Source organism: Vulpes vulpes, chromosome 3 (genome assembly GCF_048418805.1).
Source record: "Vulpes vulpes isolate BD-2025 chromosome 3, VulVul3, whole genome shotgun sequence".
NCBI classification, from domain to species: Eukaryota; Metazoa; Chordata; class Mammalia; order Carnivora; family Canidae; genus Vulpes; species Vulpes vulpes.
The window spans coordinates 89,023,486-89,036,952 of record NC_132782.1 but is presented as its reverse complement, the minus strand read 5'-3'; the positions used below and the strand labels follow the sequence as shown (position 1 = coordinate 89,036,952).

General features: G+C 48.1%; 1 protein-coding gene across 5 annotated transcripts in view; it reads right to left on the bottom strand.

Annotated features, from left to right (window-relative positions):
• Nucleotides 1-13,467, bottom strand: part of CARD11 (caspase recruitment domain family member 11) — a 115,204-nt gene that overhangs the window by 42,345 nt on the left and 59,392 nt on the right. For all 5 annotated transcript variants that reach the window (XM_072753256.1, XM_072753257.1, XM_026011348.2 and 2 more), the window contains exon 2: nucleotides 2,662-2,795. In XM_072753256.1, coding sequence (XP_072609357.1) covers nucleotides 2,662-2,668 — 7 coding nt within the window. In that variant the 5' untranslated portion in view covers nucleotides 2,669-2,795. The remainder of the gene's footprint in view (nucleotides 1-2,661; nucleotides 2,796-13,467) is intronic.

The window sequence follows — 13,467 nt, the reverse complement described above, 5'->3', positions numbered from 1 at the left end:
CTCCTGACTAATGAATGTATCTACTTCATACAAAGAGTAGCTAAGCACAGTGAACTGAGAACCAGAGGCTTGCAGGCTTATGCTTGTTACCGGGTCAAAGGCATGTACCTAGAAATTAGTTAAATGGCAGCTCAAGGAGGGAGGCAAGCAGGTGTGGATGGAGCAGAGAAGCATTTCTGGCCGCCCTTCACAGACACAGAAGGCTGTGCCAGGCACTTGTGAGACTTGTTATGTGCATGCCCAGTGCAACAGAAACACCTCCTCCAGGGACCGGACTGGCCTGTCAGTGGCCTCTGCTGGGAAGAAGGAAAATGAAAACAAAGCAGGAAATTAGTAGAGCCAAGCTTTTACTCCACTAAGTGGAAATGAAGGGGACCCTCCTACTTTATATGCAAGGAAACGACAGAGCCTCGATCTAGTGTCCGTCTGCTCCATCACTCATACCCCAGTTGCTTTGCAAACACTGGTCAAGTCAAACTCGTAAGAACTGCCTACTTTGGTGGTGAGCATCCTGAGCCGCGGGGCCATTCACTGGATGCCATCGCCTCCACCACCAGCTGAGGGAGGGTGAGCACCTGCCAGCGCCGAGCACTGTCCCACGAGCAGGGACTCGGAGGCATTTCTCACACAGTCCCTGTCCTTAGGAGGCACCTGCAGTTCGCTGATGAGAGCTGGCCATCAGCACAGACAGCTGCGGAAGGTCATGAGGAGGGCCGCAGAAGAGAAAGGACAGAGTACCCCCCGGGATGAGATGCTACCGTGTGCCGCGTGATGCACCTGTCACCTACTGTCATTGTCACAGCAACCCAGAGAGGGGGTGGGATTGTCCCTGTTTTATAGACATGTTGTCGGGCTGAATGGTGTCCTCCCAGATTAGGAACCATGACCCAGCCAGCCTGTTCCCACTCAAGGGCCAAAGACCAAGGTGAGCAGTGACTCACCTCCCGGCATCCCGGAGGGGCTGAAATGAACTTTGGGATCAGAAAAGAGGTTGACTTGACCTGGTAGGCAGGGCACACACCCAGGCTCCCCTCCTCAGTGTGATCTCTAGAGAAACCACCTGATAGGTCAGGAGGCTTGTGTAAGGACAGTCCGTGGGGGCAGTGGCAGTGTGCATCTGAGCCCGAGGAAGCACACCAGTGTCCTGAGGGAAGAGGGAGGATAAGCAACGTGTGCCTCCAGGGCCGCCACTTGCTACAGCAGTGCAGCGAGGAGGAGAAGCCTGCCCCCATCCTCGTGGATAAACCTGGGAATGTGGCGCTGAGCACAGCAGCCGGTCACGGAGCACACACGATAGGACACTCTATTTGTCTCTAAAACACACGACTAACCTATGCTCTTAAGGATATACAGCAAAATATACGCTGAGGGGTGAGTAACTGATAAAAACCAGAATGGTGGCTCCCCTGGTGAGGGCGGCACAGTGGCTGTGATGCCCAGGGACACCCTGGAAACTCTGGTGACACAGTGTCCACTGTATTACTGTCTCACAGACACACACAGATGTAAACGCACTACGTATTTCATGGGCAAAAACTATGGATAGTGTAGCTAGCCTCGAAGAGAAAACCATTTTGGACACAATTTCAGATGTATTTCCTCCCCCACACACTTGGCTGTGACTCAGCTTAACTCAGCCTGGTCTTCTGGGATCAATCTGGCAACTGGTGTCCAGCTCGGGGCAGTTTCCTTGGAAACAATTTGCCCAGGTTCGCGCCCACAGACACTGAGGTGCTGACAGCCTACCAAACTGGATGGTCCCCCCCCCCCCACGGTCAGCTCTGCCCCAACCCCCAGCAGGGGCCTGCGTCCACTCTTGAGTCACACCCTCGGTCACGTGAGCCTTCTCACAAACAATGGGAAAAGCAAGGTCAAGGCTCCTGAGCCAGGTTCTACAGGAAGGGCCATTTTGCCCAGCTTTTTTTTTTTTTTTTTTAATATTTTATTTATTTATGATAGACATAGAGAGAGAGAGAGGCAGAGACACAGGCAGAGGGAGAAGCAGGCTCCATGCCGGGAGCCCGACGCGGGACTCGATCCCGGGACTCCAGGACCACACCCTGGGCCAAAGGCAGGCGCCAAACCGCTGAGCCACCCAGGGATCCCCCTTGCCCAGCTTTTTACATGACAGTGAGATGACCTGCCTGTGGACAAACCCCTTAGCAGCTCCTGGTCTCACTCGCCTCCCTCACTGAGAAACATTTACAGTATTAATGTTCATTTACCAATGAAATCTAGCATCTTTGTCTTTTTTTTTTTTTAAGATTTCAATTATTCATTTGAGAGAGAGAGAGAATGAGTGGGACATGGGAGAGGGAGAAGCAGACTCCCGGCTGAGCAGGGAGCCCAATGGCAGGGCTCGATCCCAGGATTACGACCTGAGCCAACGGCAGACACTTCACTGACTGAGCCACCCAGGAACCCTCAACGTCTTTATCTTGACCCCCAGGCCCTGTAGGGTTTGTCTCCTGCTGACTCGTGGAGTTTCATCTTGACTGAATCCTCTGCTCTTCACCAAATCCGCACACTTCACTGATCTCCACACCTCCCTCTGCCTTGAACCTCCCCACACCACTCCCCTGTCAAGTCTTAGGTAAGCCTCACTTACTGTTTTTTTTTTTTTTTTTTTTTAATACACCTGAGATAACATAAGCAAAGTACCTGGCATGTGGTTGGTGCTCAGCAGACAGCGGCCGCTGTCCCGTTATGGAGGTCTGACTCTTGCTCCTCCAGGCTGGTGCCTATCCTTCCCTGAGCCAGTCTTCCTCTGGATCTAGAGCTGCGAAGGCTGGAATCTATAAAAGGAAAGATAATCTGACTTGGCACAAGGGTAGAGGTTGGAGAGAGAACCATTCTACTATCAGAGTGATGCCCTGCTTTGGAAGAAAAGGTCAAAAAATCCCAAGACACCCTTCTCTCCAGGTGACAGTGACACAGTGGACCACGGCCAGGAGCTGCTGGGGAGAAGGGTTCTGTTGCAGCCCATGGCCAGCCTGGAAGGCCACTGGCTACAGGACCTGAGACCTCTGGGCTCAGAGAGCAGGGCAGATGGTAGCCTTGGGGTTAGTCCTGGCCAGGGTGGGGGTCTTCACAAAGTCTTCATTAGGACTGTTTGCAGAGTGGAGATGTTCTAATAAGCTACTAATTCATTAGGTCAAAAGCGGCAAACCACATTCCTGAACCCAGAAGAGTTCCCTTCACTGTGAATTATGTTTTCAGCCCCCGGCATGCCATGGGTTTGGGCAGGAACACACCATGGCATGCACTGTAATTTCCCCAAGGTGGTGTTCCTTATAATGACTGACAAGGCCGTCGTGAATGCCCAGGGTGGCCACTCCAGGAGCCGGGGGGAGGAAGGCCAAAGATGTGGAAAGATGAGGCGCAACCCCTGAGAAGGTGAGGGGGTGCCCGACACTGGGCCTGACACCTGTCCCGACAGCTGCTGGGATCCTTGTGGTGGGGGCTTCAGGCAGCTGCTCCATGACCAGCCACTCTTACTCGGCAGTGACAGGGACCCTGGGACATCACTGTTTAATCAGGAACTTGCTTGGTTTCAGCTTTGAGAATTAATCACAGGTGACACCAGATCTCCCAGGGCTGATAGAAGCTGCTCTTGTCGGGTGTCAGCTTGGATCGGAGTGAGCTGTCACAGGCCCTCTGCCCCGGGGAGGTGGCAGTGACATGCTTCTCTGGAGGACACCATCTCCTTTGTCTCCTCATGGCCTCCCTGCTCCGTGGTCAGGACAGGAACAGCTGTACTGCTGCCCTGCACTGCGAGCAAGGGCTGGAGAAGCAGGTGATCTGCAGGGCCAAGTGCCCCAGCAAAGACCAGCAGGCAGTCCAGAGGCCAACGAGCAAAGGCAAAGGAAAATTGTACTTTTCTGCATTTGCAAGAGAACACACATTTCTTTCATCATCAGAAGAAAAGGCTTTTACAAAATTAATTGTAAGAAAGATTCTAATGATGAGAAAGGAAAAACAGATTTGCACAGGGTTGTACAACTACCCAACATGTCAACATAGGTTGGAAAAACTGAGACACAAGACAACCAATAATGAGGCTGAACTTTCTATTTCTGCTATTAGAATTTTGATTACACCCTCAAGGACTTGGTCATAAGGTTGGGAAAACTTATAGGATATGTCTCTAGAGAGATTAGCTTGTTGGTATAACATTCAACTGGCTAAAACATCATCCCTGGTCCTTACAGATTATTTACTATGTACCAGGCACTTGCTAAGCATAAATGATAAACCTCAAAACTCTCTGAGATAGGTGTTATTATTATTATTATTATTATTATTATTATTACTATCATTATCACCATTTTATAGTCAAGAAAACCAAGCCTGGGAGAGGTTCAAAGTCATGTAATTAGTACACAAGTCAGGATTTAGACCCAAGTTTCTCTGACTTACTCCTATTTCCATACAGCCCCTAGAATCGCTTTCTAAAAAATAAGAATTTACTTTTAGAAGGGTTATAACCAGAAAGTGTATGTACATACACACCTTAAGCATTTTTACACAAGCTTAAGACAGAATGAAAACTGAGTTCTAAGATGGCAGCTATGGGTTCAGGGTTAAAAAGAATAACTATTGCTTCTCAAAAGAGGAATCAACTGCTTAGTGAGTTATTAGTATTTATTCAAACACAGTTGGTGCCCATTCGCCCTACAGTGAAGCTGTTTAATCAACAAGCAGAACTTGTACACACTGCTTTTGTCGCCTCTACTTAGGAATAAACAGAGAGCCAAGGATCACTGGATGTTGCAGGAAAGTCTTTATGTGAAAGAAAGAGATCAAAAGAGACAAGTTGATACAAAGAACTTGCAGGAAGCAGACAATACAGAATAAAAGAAAACTTAAGAAAAAAACCCCACAACCTGGTAATTAAAATCCACTGAAATGAAATAAGATATTGCGTCTATAAAACAATAGTAGGATGCTATGAAAAAGGAACAAAGAACAAGAAAGAGTTCTTGGCAATTAAAATAAAGTATCAGAAATGTATCAATAAAAAGTTTGGAAGACAAAGTTGAGGAACTCTTCCAAAAAGTTAATAAAAAGTTAAGGAGAAGAAAGATAAGAAATAGTGGGGAAAATGAGGTTAATTTAGCTCTAATATCCAAAAAAACAGAAATCCTGTAAAGAGAGTGCAGAGGTTGTTTCCTTTCTTGTCTAGCTTTTGGGCTAGAAATTATCAGAGAAATAATATTAGAGGATTCTCTAGATGTAAGCACATGTGTCTTCAGATTTAAATGGCCTTTCAGGTGCTCAGTACAATCAATGGAAAAAGAATCTTCTCAGAACATCCTTGTGAAATTTTAGGTGATCATGAAATAAGAGAAGACCCCAATAGCTTCCAGAGAGGAAACATCAGGTCATATGCAAAGGACAGAAGTAACTTTGGAATTCGACCTTTCAATAGCAATACTGGAAGCTGGGAGACAATGAAGCAATGCCTTCAATTTTTTTATGGAAAATACTTTTTAACCTAGAATTCTGTTACATCCCCCACCCCGAAACCATTAGGCATGAAAATAGAATGATATTATTTTCAGAAAGCCAAAGACTCTAAACATTTATTTCCCATGTAGGCTTTCTTAGGAAGCTACTAGAGGATATGCTCCAGTTAAAGTGAAGGAATAAAACAATAAAGAGGAAGGTATGGAGCTCAGGAGACAGAAAATTTAATTGGACAAAGCAGCAAGGAAAGTTCCAGAATGAAAGAGATGTGACAAAAAGGAGATGGCCAAGATTATGGCAGGATCACAGAAGGTCCACTAGAGGGAGGTAGCCAGGGGAAAAGTGAGATAATCTGATATAGTTCATAATTTAGGAAATAAATTATGTCACAGGCAGGTGACAGGACTGTGAATTGGATGGAAATATAATGAAGGATAGGCACATAAAAAAAAACCTCAACAAATTAAAAAAAAGGCAATATTAACTCTAGGAAAAAAAACAAAAGGTAAGAAAGGAAATAATCACAGCATACTCAACATAAACAATATTTCCCTAGTGAAAATAATGTAACACATGAAACTGCTCTAAATATATTATTGTGAGAATGGAGGAAGGAGAGATGCATGGAGTGGGGTGCTCAGAAAAGAGGGCTAATGGGTCCTCTGCCTAAGAAGATCTCAATAAATAATGCCTTAAAGTGGATATATCACCAATAACTTAGAAATATGGAGGTAAATAACAGAAAAAAGCAAAGATGAATAAGAGTTAGAAGTGGTTGCCTCTGGGGATCAGGGCTGGGGTGATGGCTAGACTAGGAACTGATGTTTTTATTACAAGCCTACTTTGCATTTCAACTCTGCATGACATAGATTATCTTGGTAAAAAAATGAACAAAAATTAACATATGCCAATAGTTGGAAATAGGGAAAATGCATTCAAGTATAAAGAATCAAACAGTTACCTCCATTCTGTGCACTTAACATATTCTACCTTTTGTAGTGCTTGTCAGACAGCTCACCTCTTCATAAACCATAAAAGTGCTGCCTGTGTGCTGGGCACTTCACAGATGTCACCTTGCTTCACAGGAGCTCAATTACGTAGGTTTTACTATTCTAGGTTTTATTTTTCCTACTTTACGAGAAGGAGGTGGATCAGAGAGTTAAATGATGGGGGTGAGATCCCACAGCCACTAAGTGGCAGAGTGGAGATTCCAACTCAGCCCTCACTGACTCCAAGTGATCTGATCTTAATTAAACTAGCAATCCACAACTAACATTTATTAAGCATAGTATTCAATCTAATCAATTAGATTCCTTGTTTCCTAGGCTCTATATCTTTCTCTTTATGGGTTTATTCCTTCATTTTGCAGGAGCATATCCTTTAATTGCTGTCCATGAAAATGTACACGGTAGTAGCTACAGGTAGACGCTGTGCTAAATGCTCCATGTGGATTATCTCATTTCAAACAACAGCCCTATAAGGTATATGCCAATATCCTCATTTTAGAGAAGAGATGCTCAGGGAGGTTCAGCTGCCTGCCACAGAGTCTGTCTCATGTCCCATAGAACTTATCATGGGGACTTACTCTTAGCTGCTCAATATATATTTGTTGGGTGAATAAATAAAAATCAAATCCTTTTTTTTAAATCAAATCCTAAATAAAATAAACAATAAGGCTGTTATTATTTCAAATAATAGTGTCCAGCCTTTTGGGAAAGAGCTGTTTGTGGGACAGATACCTCTTCTCTCCAAGAGCTGCCCTGGGGGCAAAAGCTCTGGAACCAGAAAGGGGTCAGCAGTCAGTCAGATAAAAGCATCTCTGGTTAATTGATTTGCTGGATGATTGGAGTGAGAGGCTTGAGATGGAAGGTTTAATTATTCCAAAGAAACCTCCATTTAATTGAAAAGACTTCTGGCAAAAAAAAAGGGGGGGGGGGAATTAAAAGGATGATCTATTGCCTGTGAAGAAGGACCGGAGACACTGGTGCAGCCATCTATGTGTTCATGGCCCTGGAAATGAAGCTTTACGGAACAGGACCAGAACCTCCCTTCCTGTGGGCCCTGTTCCCCCAATCCTCATTCCTATAAAAAGGACACGTAGAGAAACAGCTAGAAAATCCCCCCTGCAGGATTTTTCCCTGGGATCTCAGTTAACTTCTTAACCTATCTCCTTCAGCACATTCAACCGAAACACAGAGATGATAGTATTTCCCATCAATTAACATGTGTGCAGCAATCAGCACAGTTTCCCTGATACATATTTTGAAAGCAGCAATTAACGTTTTAAATTCACAGGGGAGTGGCAGACACTGCTGGCTGCCGACCTAACATCCATTCTCTCTCGGCAATTAATAGAGTCCCAATTTTGTGTGGAGCATTACTATGCCCATCGGAAACCGTGCTTGCAGCCTCTCTTGCAGCTACAGATGGCTATGTGACACAATTCTGACCACTGAGATGGAAGTGGAAGTTTCTGGAGACATTTAGAAGGGCTCTGTAGAGAGGTGGGGGCAGAATCAGTGGAGAGGAGCCTTTTATTTGTCTCTGTCTTCCTACCCGGAGTGTGCATGCAATGCCCTGCCACAGAGCAGCTATCTTGTGACCATGAAGACAAAGGTCTATGGCCGAGTAGGATGCCACAAGCACTTTGGGCCCAAGCTTAACCTTCGAATTCTTGGTTCATGAGAAGAATAAAACCCCTAACATGTGTAAAGTTCCGATTTTGTTTCAAACAGATAAGATCCAAGCCTTCTAAGAAAATCATAGTGGTCTCAGCTCCAGACTTCTGAGTCTCACAATCTGAGAAACTGCTTTTTCTATTTGTGCAGTTTCTTTTTTTCTGGATCCAAAACCAGAATGAGCAAGAGATCAGTAAGGACTGAGTATTGCCCATGTATAGAGTGTCCCCCAAGGGGTCGGCAGATGGACAGGAGCTAAGGCACAGCCCAGGAAATGGAACAAACAGATGACATTCCTGGCTTGCAGCGCAAGAGCAGGGCAGTTTATCTCACCTGCCTGCCATGGTCCTGCCTCAGATCCCAAACTGTGCCCCTCATTTTAATGTTTCCAGCCTCTGCCACGTCCATGGGAATCTCTCTCCTCTCTCATTCAGCCCTCATTCTTCTACAGGAGCCCACCCTCCCCCCCCAGCTCCCCCGACAGCCAAGCATCCTAGGCACCACCTGTTTGTCAACCCAGAGCACCCCCAACCCCTCCCCAACCATCTCCTCAAGGACCAGGCCACCTGTAACCGTACCTGGAGCTCCTCAAGGCACTCCACTCACTGATTTTCAGGTGACCTGGGCAAAAGGCCAATGGTTTCTGTGGGATAAAAATATCTCAACCTGGTATCTTTTAGGAAGGGTGGAGGCATCAGTAGAGGTCAGCGTTGGGGGGCAGTGGGGAGCAAGGCACATCAACTGAAGTGAGACCAGGGGCATGGCAAGCGTTAAAGCCCTCCACCAGCCCCAGGCCTGTCACACATCCCGGCTTCTATGGCAGCTTCCCACGGGCACGGCAGCAAAGAACTTTGGAAGGGCACACACCTCTTGCATTACCAAAGGATACTTCTCCCTTCCAGCTCTTGCTTTTCTACCATGACTGCAGAGAAGCTTTAGAAAAAAGCACAATTAGGAATGACAGATTTAAATTGTCCTGAAATGCGTATCAATTTATCACATTGGCTCTTTATGAGCATTCGCTCCATCTGGATTCCAGAGCCGTGCACACGGCAAACTGACAGCTCCCATGGTCTCCAGGAGCCACGGCTGGACCACTTGGCCAAATCCGTGAAGTGTTGTCTTGCTACGGGGGCTGGCCAGTGGAGGAGCCTTGGCCTTGTGATAATGACATACAGCTCTGTCCTGCGCTGGCCTTAGAAGCCTGGTCAGCACACCGTCATTGCCACGGGGTCTGTTATGTCACAGGGACCACCAGTTGATTCCAGTTCAGGAGACCTTTGTACTTTCAAAGATGGACCCTTTGCTTCATCTGGGTGTGCAATTCTTTTCCATTAGCATACTCTTGATTGTTTGGCTCCTCTTCTATTATTTGGGTTGGGAGAAACTTGGGAGAGTCCACGGTCCCCCTCTGAAGGCTTCATGCCAAGATCGGGTTTGCAGTTGTGCTAACGTGTGGTGGATTTTCAATAAAGATTTGCTGAAGCAACAGTTCTAATGACCCAAGGTATTATGATAAGAACATTCCATTGTTGCAGCACTGTATTCCGTAGTCAGCTAGCCAAGAAGGACTTGGTGACAGCTGGCAGTATGTGGTGGCCACTCTGCTGGACCTCTCCCCATGGAACCCAGGTCCCTGCTGTGGAAAGGATCCGTGTTCCTGCGCTTTTCATCCGGTTTTGCCATTGCTCATTTGCACGCCTGCTGTGATTCCTTGAGAGGGCTTGTATTGTGCTCATTTGTGAGTCTGCAGCACACTGCCTGCACGCAGGGTGCTCTCCCTCCATAGGGCTGCCCAGCAAGTGATCAAACAGGTCTCCTCCCAGAGTCTGACCTTGACGCTTGGGGTTTCTACTACCCAAAAGTGGGACACAGAGCGTGCATTCTGGTGCAGGAATCTTAGAGAGATGTAATTCTAGCCGAATTACAAGAGAGGTGGAAGGAAACCATGAGTTACTTTTTGATTTGGGGAACGAGGAGGTGGTTTGGAAGAAATTGGCCATAGGAAAGACACAGCCCCAAAGTGGACCCTTAACAAGCAGAATCCTGCACCTGGGGCTGGCGTGTGAGTGTGTGGGGTGAGGATCTTCTGAGTGAAAAGGCTCGGCCCTTGCATTTCATGGAAAAGGTCACTAGTGTCATCAGGTAAGAGCCTTACTCTAACAGCAGCCAGGAACAAGCCTGGAAGGTTCTGTGGGAGGCACATCCAGGCCTTAAATCTTTCCCCTTTACCTCCTCCTGGTGTCCTGTGGCTGGCACTGCAACCCCGGGGGAGGGGGGAGCACAAGCCCAGGTTAGGATGGCAGAGGGGGTGGGGCCGGAGGTGAGGAAGCCTCTCGGTTCATGGGAACAAAAGGTAGAGAGGGAGCTGGGCTGGGGACAAAGAGGAAGGAGGAAGGCCAGGGAGGCTGCAGGAGGCTGTACTGGCAGGTGAGCCTGGGCCCAGAGAATGCAGCTCAGAGGCACAGCGCGGGGATCTAAAAGGGGGAATGTAGAAGGGGCTGCTGGGCCACTCTGCCGCTCAGATGGACTTATCTCCAGGGCCCAGGGCTGGCCCACAGCCTCAGAGCATCCTTTGAGGCCCCAGCAGCAAGGAGCACTGGGCTCTCTCTTCTGCATTTATGAGGCCCACCGAAAACATACTCCGAACCCATGTGGTAAACAACTGAAAATGCATTTGTGGCCGTGGGGCTGTCTGTTTTGTGAAATATCATGAGAACTGGCAAATCAGTGACACTTCTGAACATGTTCCCACATGTTTGAAAATAACTCTGCCGATGACTTCAATCAGGGAGCAGACTGTATCTAGAAGAATGCAGATTTCAGGTTTCCTACTGTGAGAGCAGAGAGGTAGTGCTGGGGGTGGGCTGTCTCTGCCTCCAGCTCTTATTGATGCTTCCACCACGGTCTGAGCATACACCAAGTGAAATCAGGGAGTCCCCACTGATGGAGGAGGGCAGCCCCTAAGAGATGTGAGGCTCTGGCTTTCGTGGGGCTGCAGGGACTCCCAGAGACTTCTTCTCTAAAGGCCTCTGGGTCTGGTGGAAACACTGGGGCAGGAAGCAGCAGACTGGTGTGTTATGTGGACCTCAGACTTTCTTATTTTTACCCTGAGGTGTTCGAGGCTTGAGGTCAGAGCTCTACTTTCTCCTATATCAGCTTCCCGGGCAGTTTTGCAGGCAGCAGAAGAAAGGACAGAGGGAGGGGCTTTAAGGGCCAAGAGAGAGTAGCTTTGCTAGATGCGTGGTCTCTGCAGACTTCTTCACTGTAGACCCACAGAGCTGGGTGGCTGGGGTTCCACTTGCAGGGCACCCACATGCAAGGAAGGTGCGGAGCCTGTCCGGGAGAGGTTAAAGTGCGCTTGCTTGTTAGTGTGAAGTGACATCGCCCCTCAGAGAAGACAGGGGCCGTGGGCAAAGAATCACAGGAATTCCACTCAAATTAAAAAGAGTCGAGCCAAAAAAACTCTTTGCATAAGGAGGTATCACTGTGTGTGCTACTGCAAAGCACACGGTCCTGAGGTGAGCATCCTGGGTCTGAATTCCAGTTCTGCCATTTGCTGCTGTGTGGATTTAGGCATGTGGCTTACCCTCTCTGAGCCCCCAATTCTTGGTCTGTAGAATTGGACAAGCAGCTCTAACATCTTAGGGTTGCTGCTGTGCACGCGGTAGACACATAATCAATATCACTTAATCCAGCGCATCAGAAGCCAATGGCAAACTGGAGTTGGAAACAAGGTCTCTGCCGGACGTCCTGTGTAATCACTTCCACGCCAAACAGAACTTAGACGAAAATGTAAAAGATTTGTCTTCAACTCTTTGGTCTGGGCGTCAGGTTGGCATCTCACCCACCCGGTGTTGTTAGCAGCTCTTTATGTCCACCATGCTGCTTACAGCTTCTGAAAAGGGACCCCAGTACACCCCGTGGCCCAGCCAGGATCTTACACAAATGGGCGTTTAATATTTATAAAGTGATTGATTTCCAATGCATAAGCGCTGGCTCTCGTTTCCTTGGTGTAGTTTGCTCCCTTCGGCGGGGAAGACCGCTATGTCCGCAGGCTTGGTGAGGGTTTTCGCCCTGACAGCCTGCTGATGGGATCACATGCCCTTCATTTGCACCCCGCCTGTTTTGCTGTGCCTGCAATTCGGATCTAAGCACCAATTTATCTCAGCCTCTCAATCAGTCATGGATTAGAAGTCTAGAATCCCCGTCTTTCCAATTTCTGACCAGGGACAGAGCTATCTTGTCACAAACCAAGCTGACCGGGTGAGCTGCAGAAAAGCCCGCTGGTCCTACATTCTGTCGGGAGGGACTCTTTCGTCTGCTGGCGTTCCCAAACACAGCATCAATATTGGGGCAGCAATCTCTCTTTGCAGAGTGCCCCTTCCGGGTGCACTGCCCCACCCCGAGTCTGAAGGGCCTTCTGCGTCATCAAGAATAGCTCGTTCTAGCCACTGGTGTGGGGGAGATCAGCTCGGTTTGCAATCCTAATTCTTTGCACATTGATAACCCAGTAGCAGCCAGCACTTTCAGGAGTCCACTGAGGGCTTTAGTCCCTCATCGTGGAGGTCACCAGCTGACCTTCAGAGGACACGTTCCTGGACCAAGCGGGGCGCAACGCCCCTTGTACTGTGGGTGTCTGACATGCCCTGGGTCCTCATTCCATGTCAGAGGACAGGACAGAATGGCTCAGTGACAAAAGCCACAACGACAGCCGGGGCGAAGGTGGGCAGAGTCTAAGGAAAGGCGGCCGTAGTGCAGAAGAGCTGGAAAATCCACTCTCTGCAAAGGAGGTAACTGACTGTGCCACGCTGAGGGCGTCAGTCACCTAATCTAGGATTACGCTAAACCCGGCTCACGCTTCCCGGGAAGAAAGGGACAATCAAGACTCTGGTGATGGAAAGCTGTAGGTCGCGTCAGTGCTTGTTAGCTTCAACTGGGCAGCAAAATAAGAGTGGTGTCTCAGCACTCAGCACACTCGCTCAGAAAGGACTCCGGGGCAAACCTCTGCCTCCCGATCCTTCTGGGACCAATGACCCAGTTTGTGGGGGTTCCAGATGCCTGTTTCGTCCTGTTCTCCTCCTTCTGTGTGTCTCTTAATGTCAACATGTATTGCAGACATTTTGGGCAGAATCAAGCACGGCGCCTACATCCGCATCCGGCACCCTTGTTACTTACTGTAACAAGGAGCGTTTCCAGGTGAGACTGGGCAGGTGCGGAAGTGAAATTCAAACCAGTCAGTTTTTCTGTCCTGGGGCGTTTTGCCGAGAGATGGCCAGGGGTGGGGGTAAGTTAGTTAAAATGCATTAATTGAGCATCC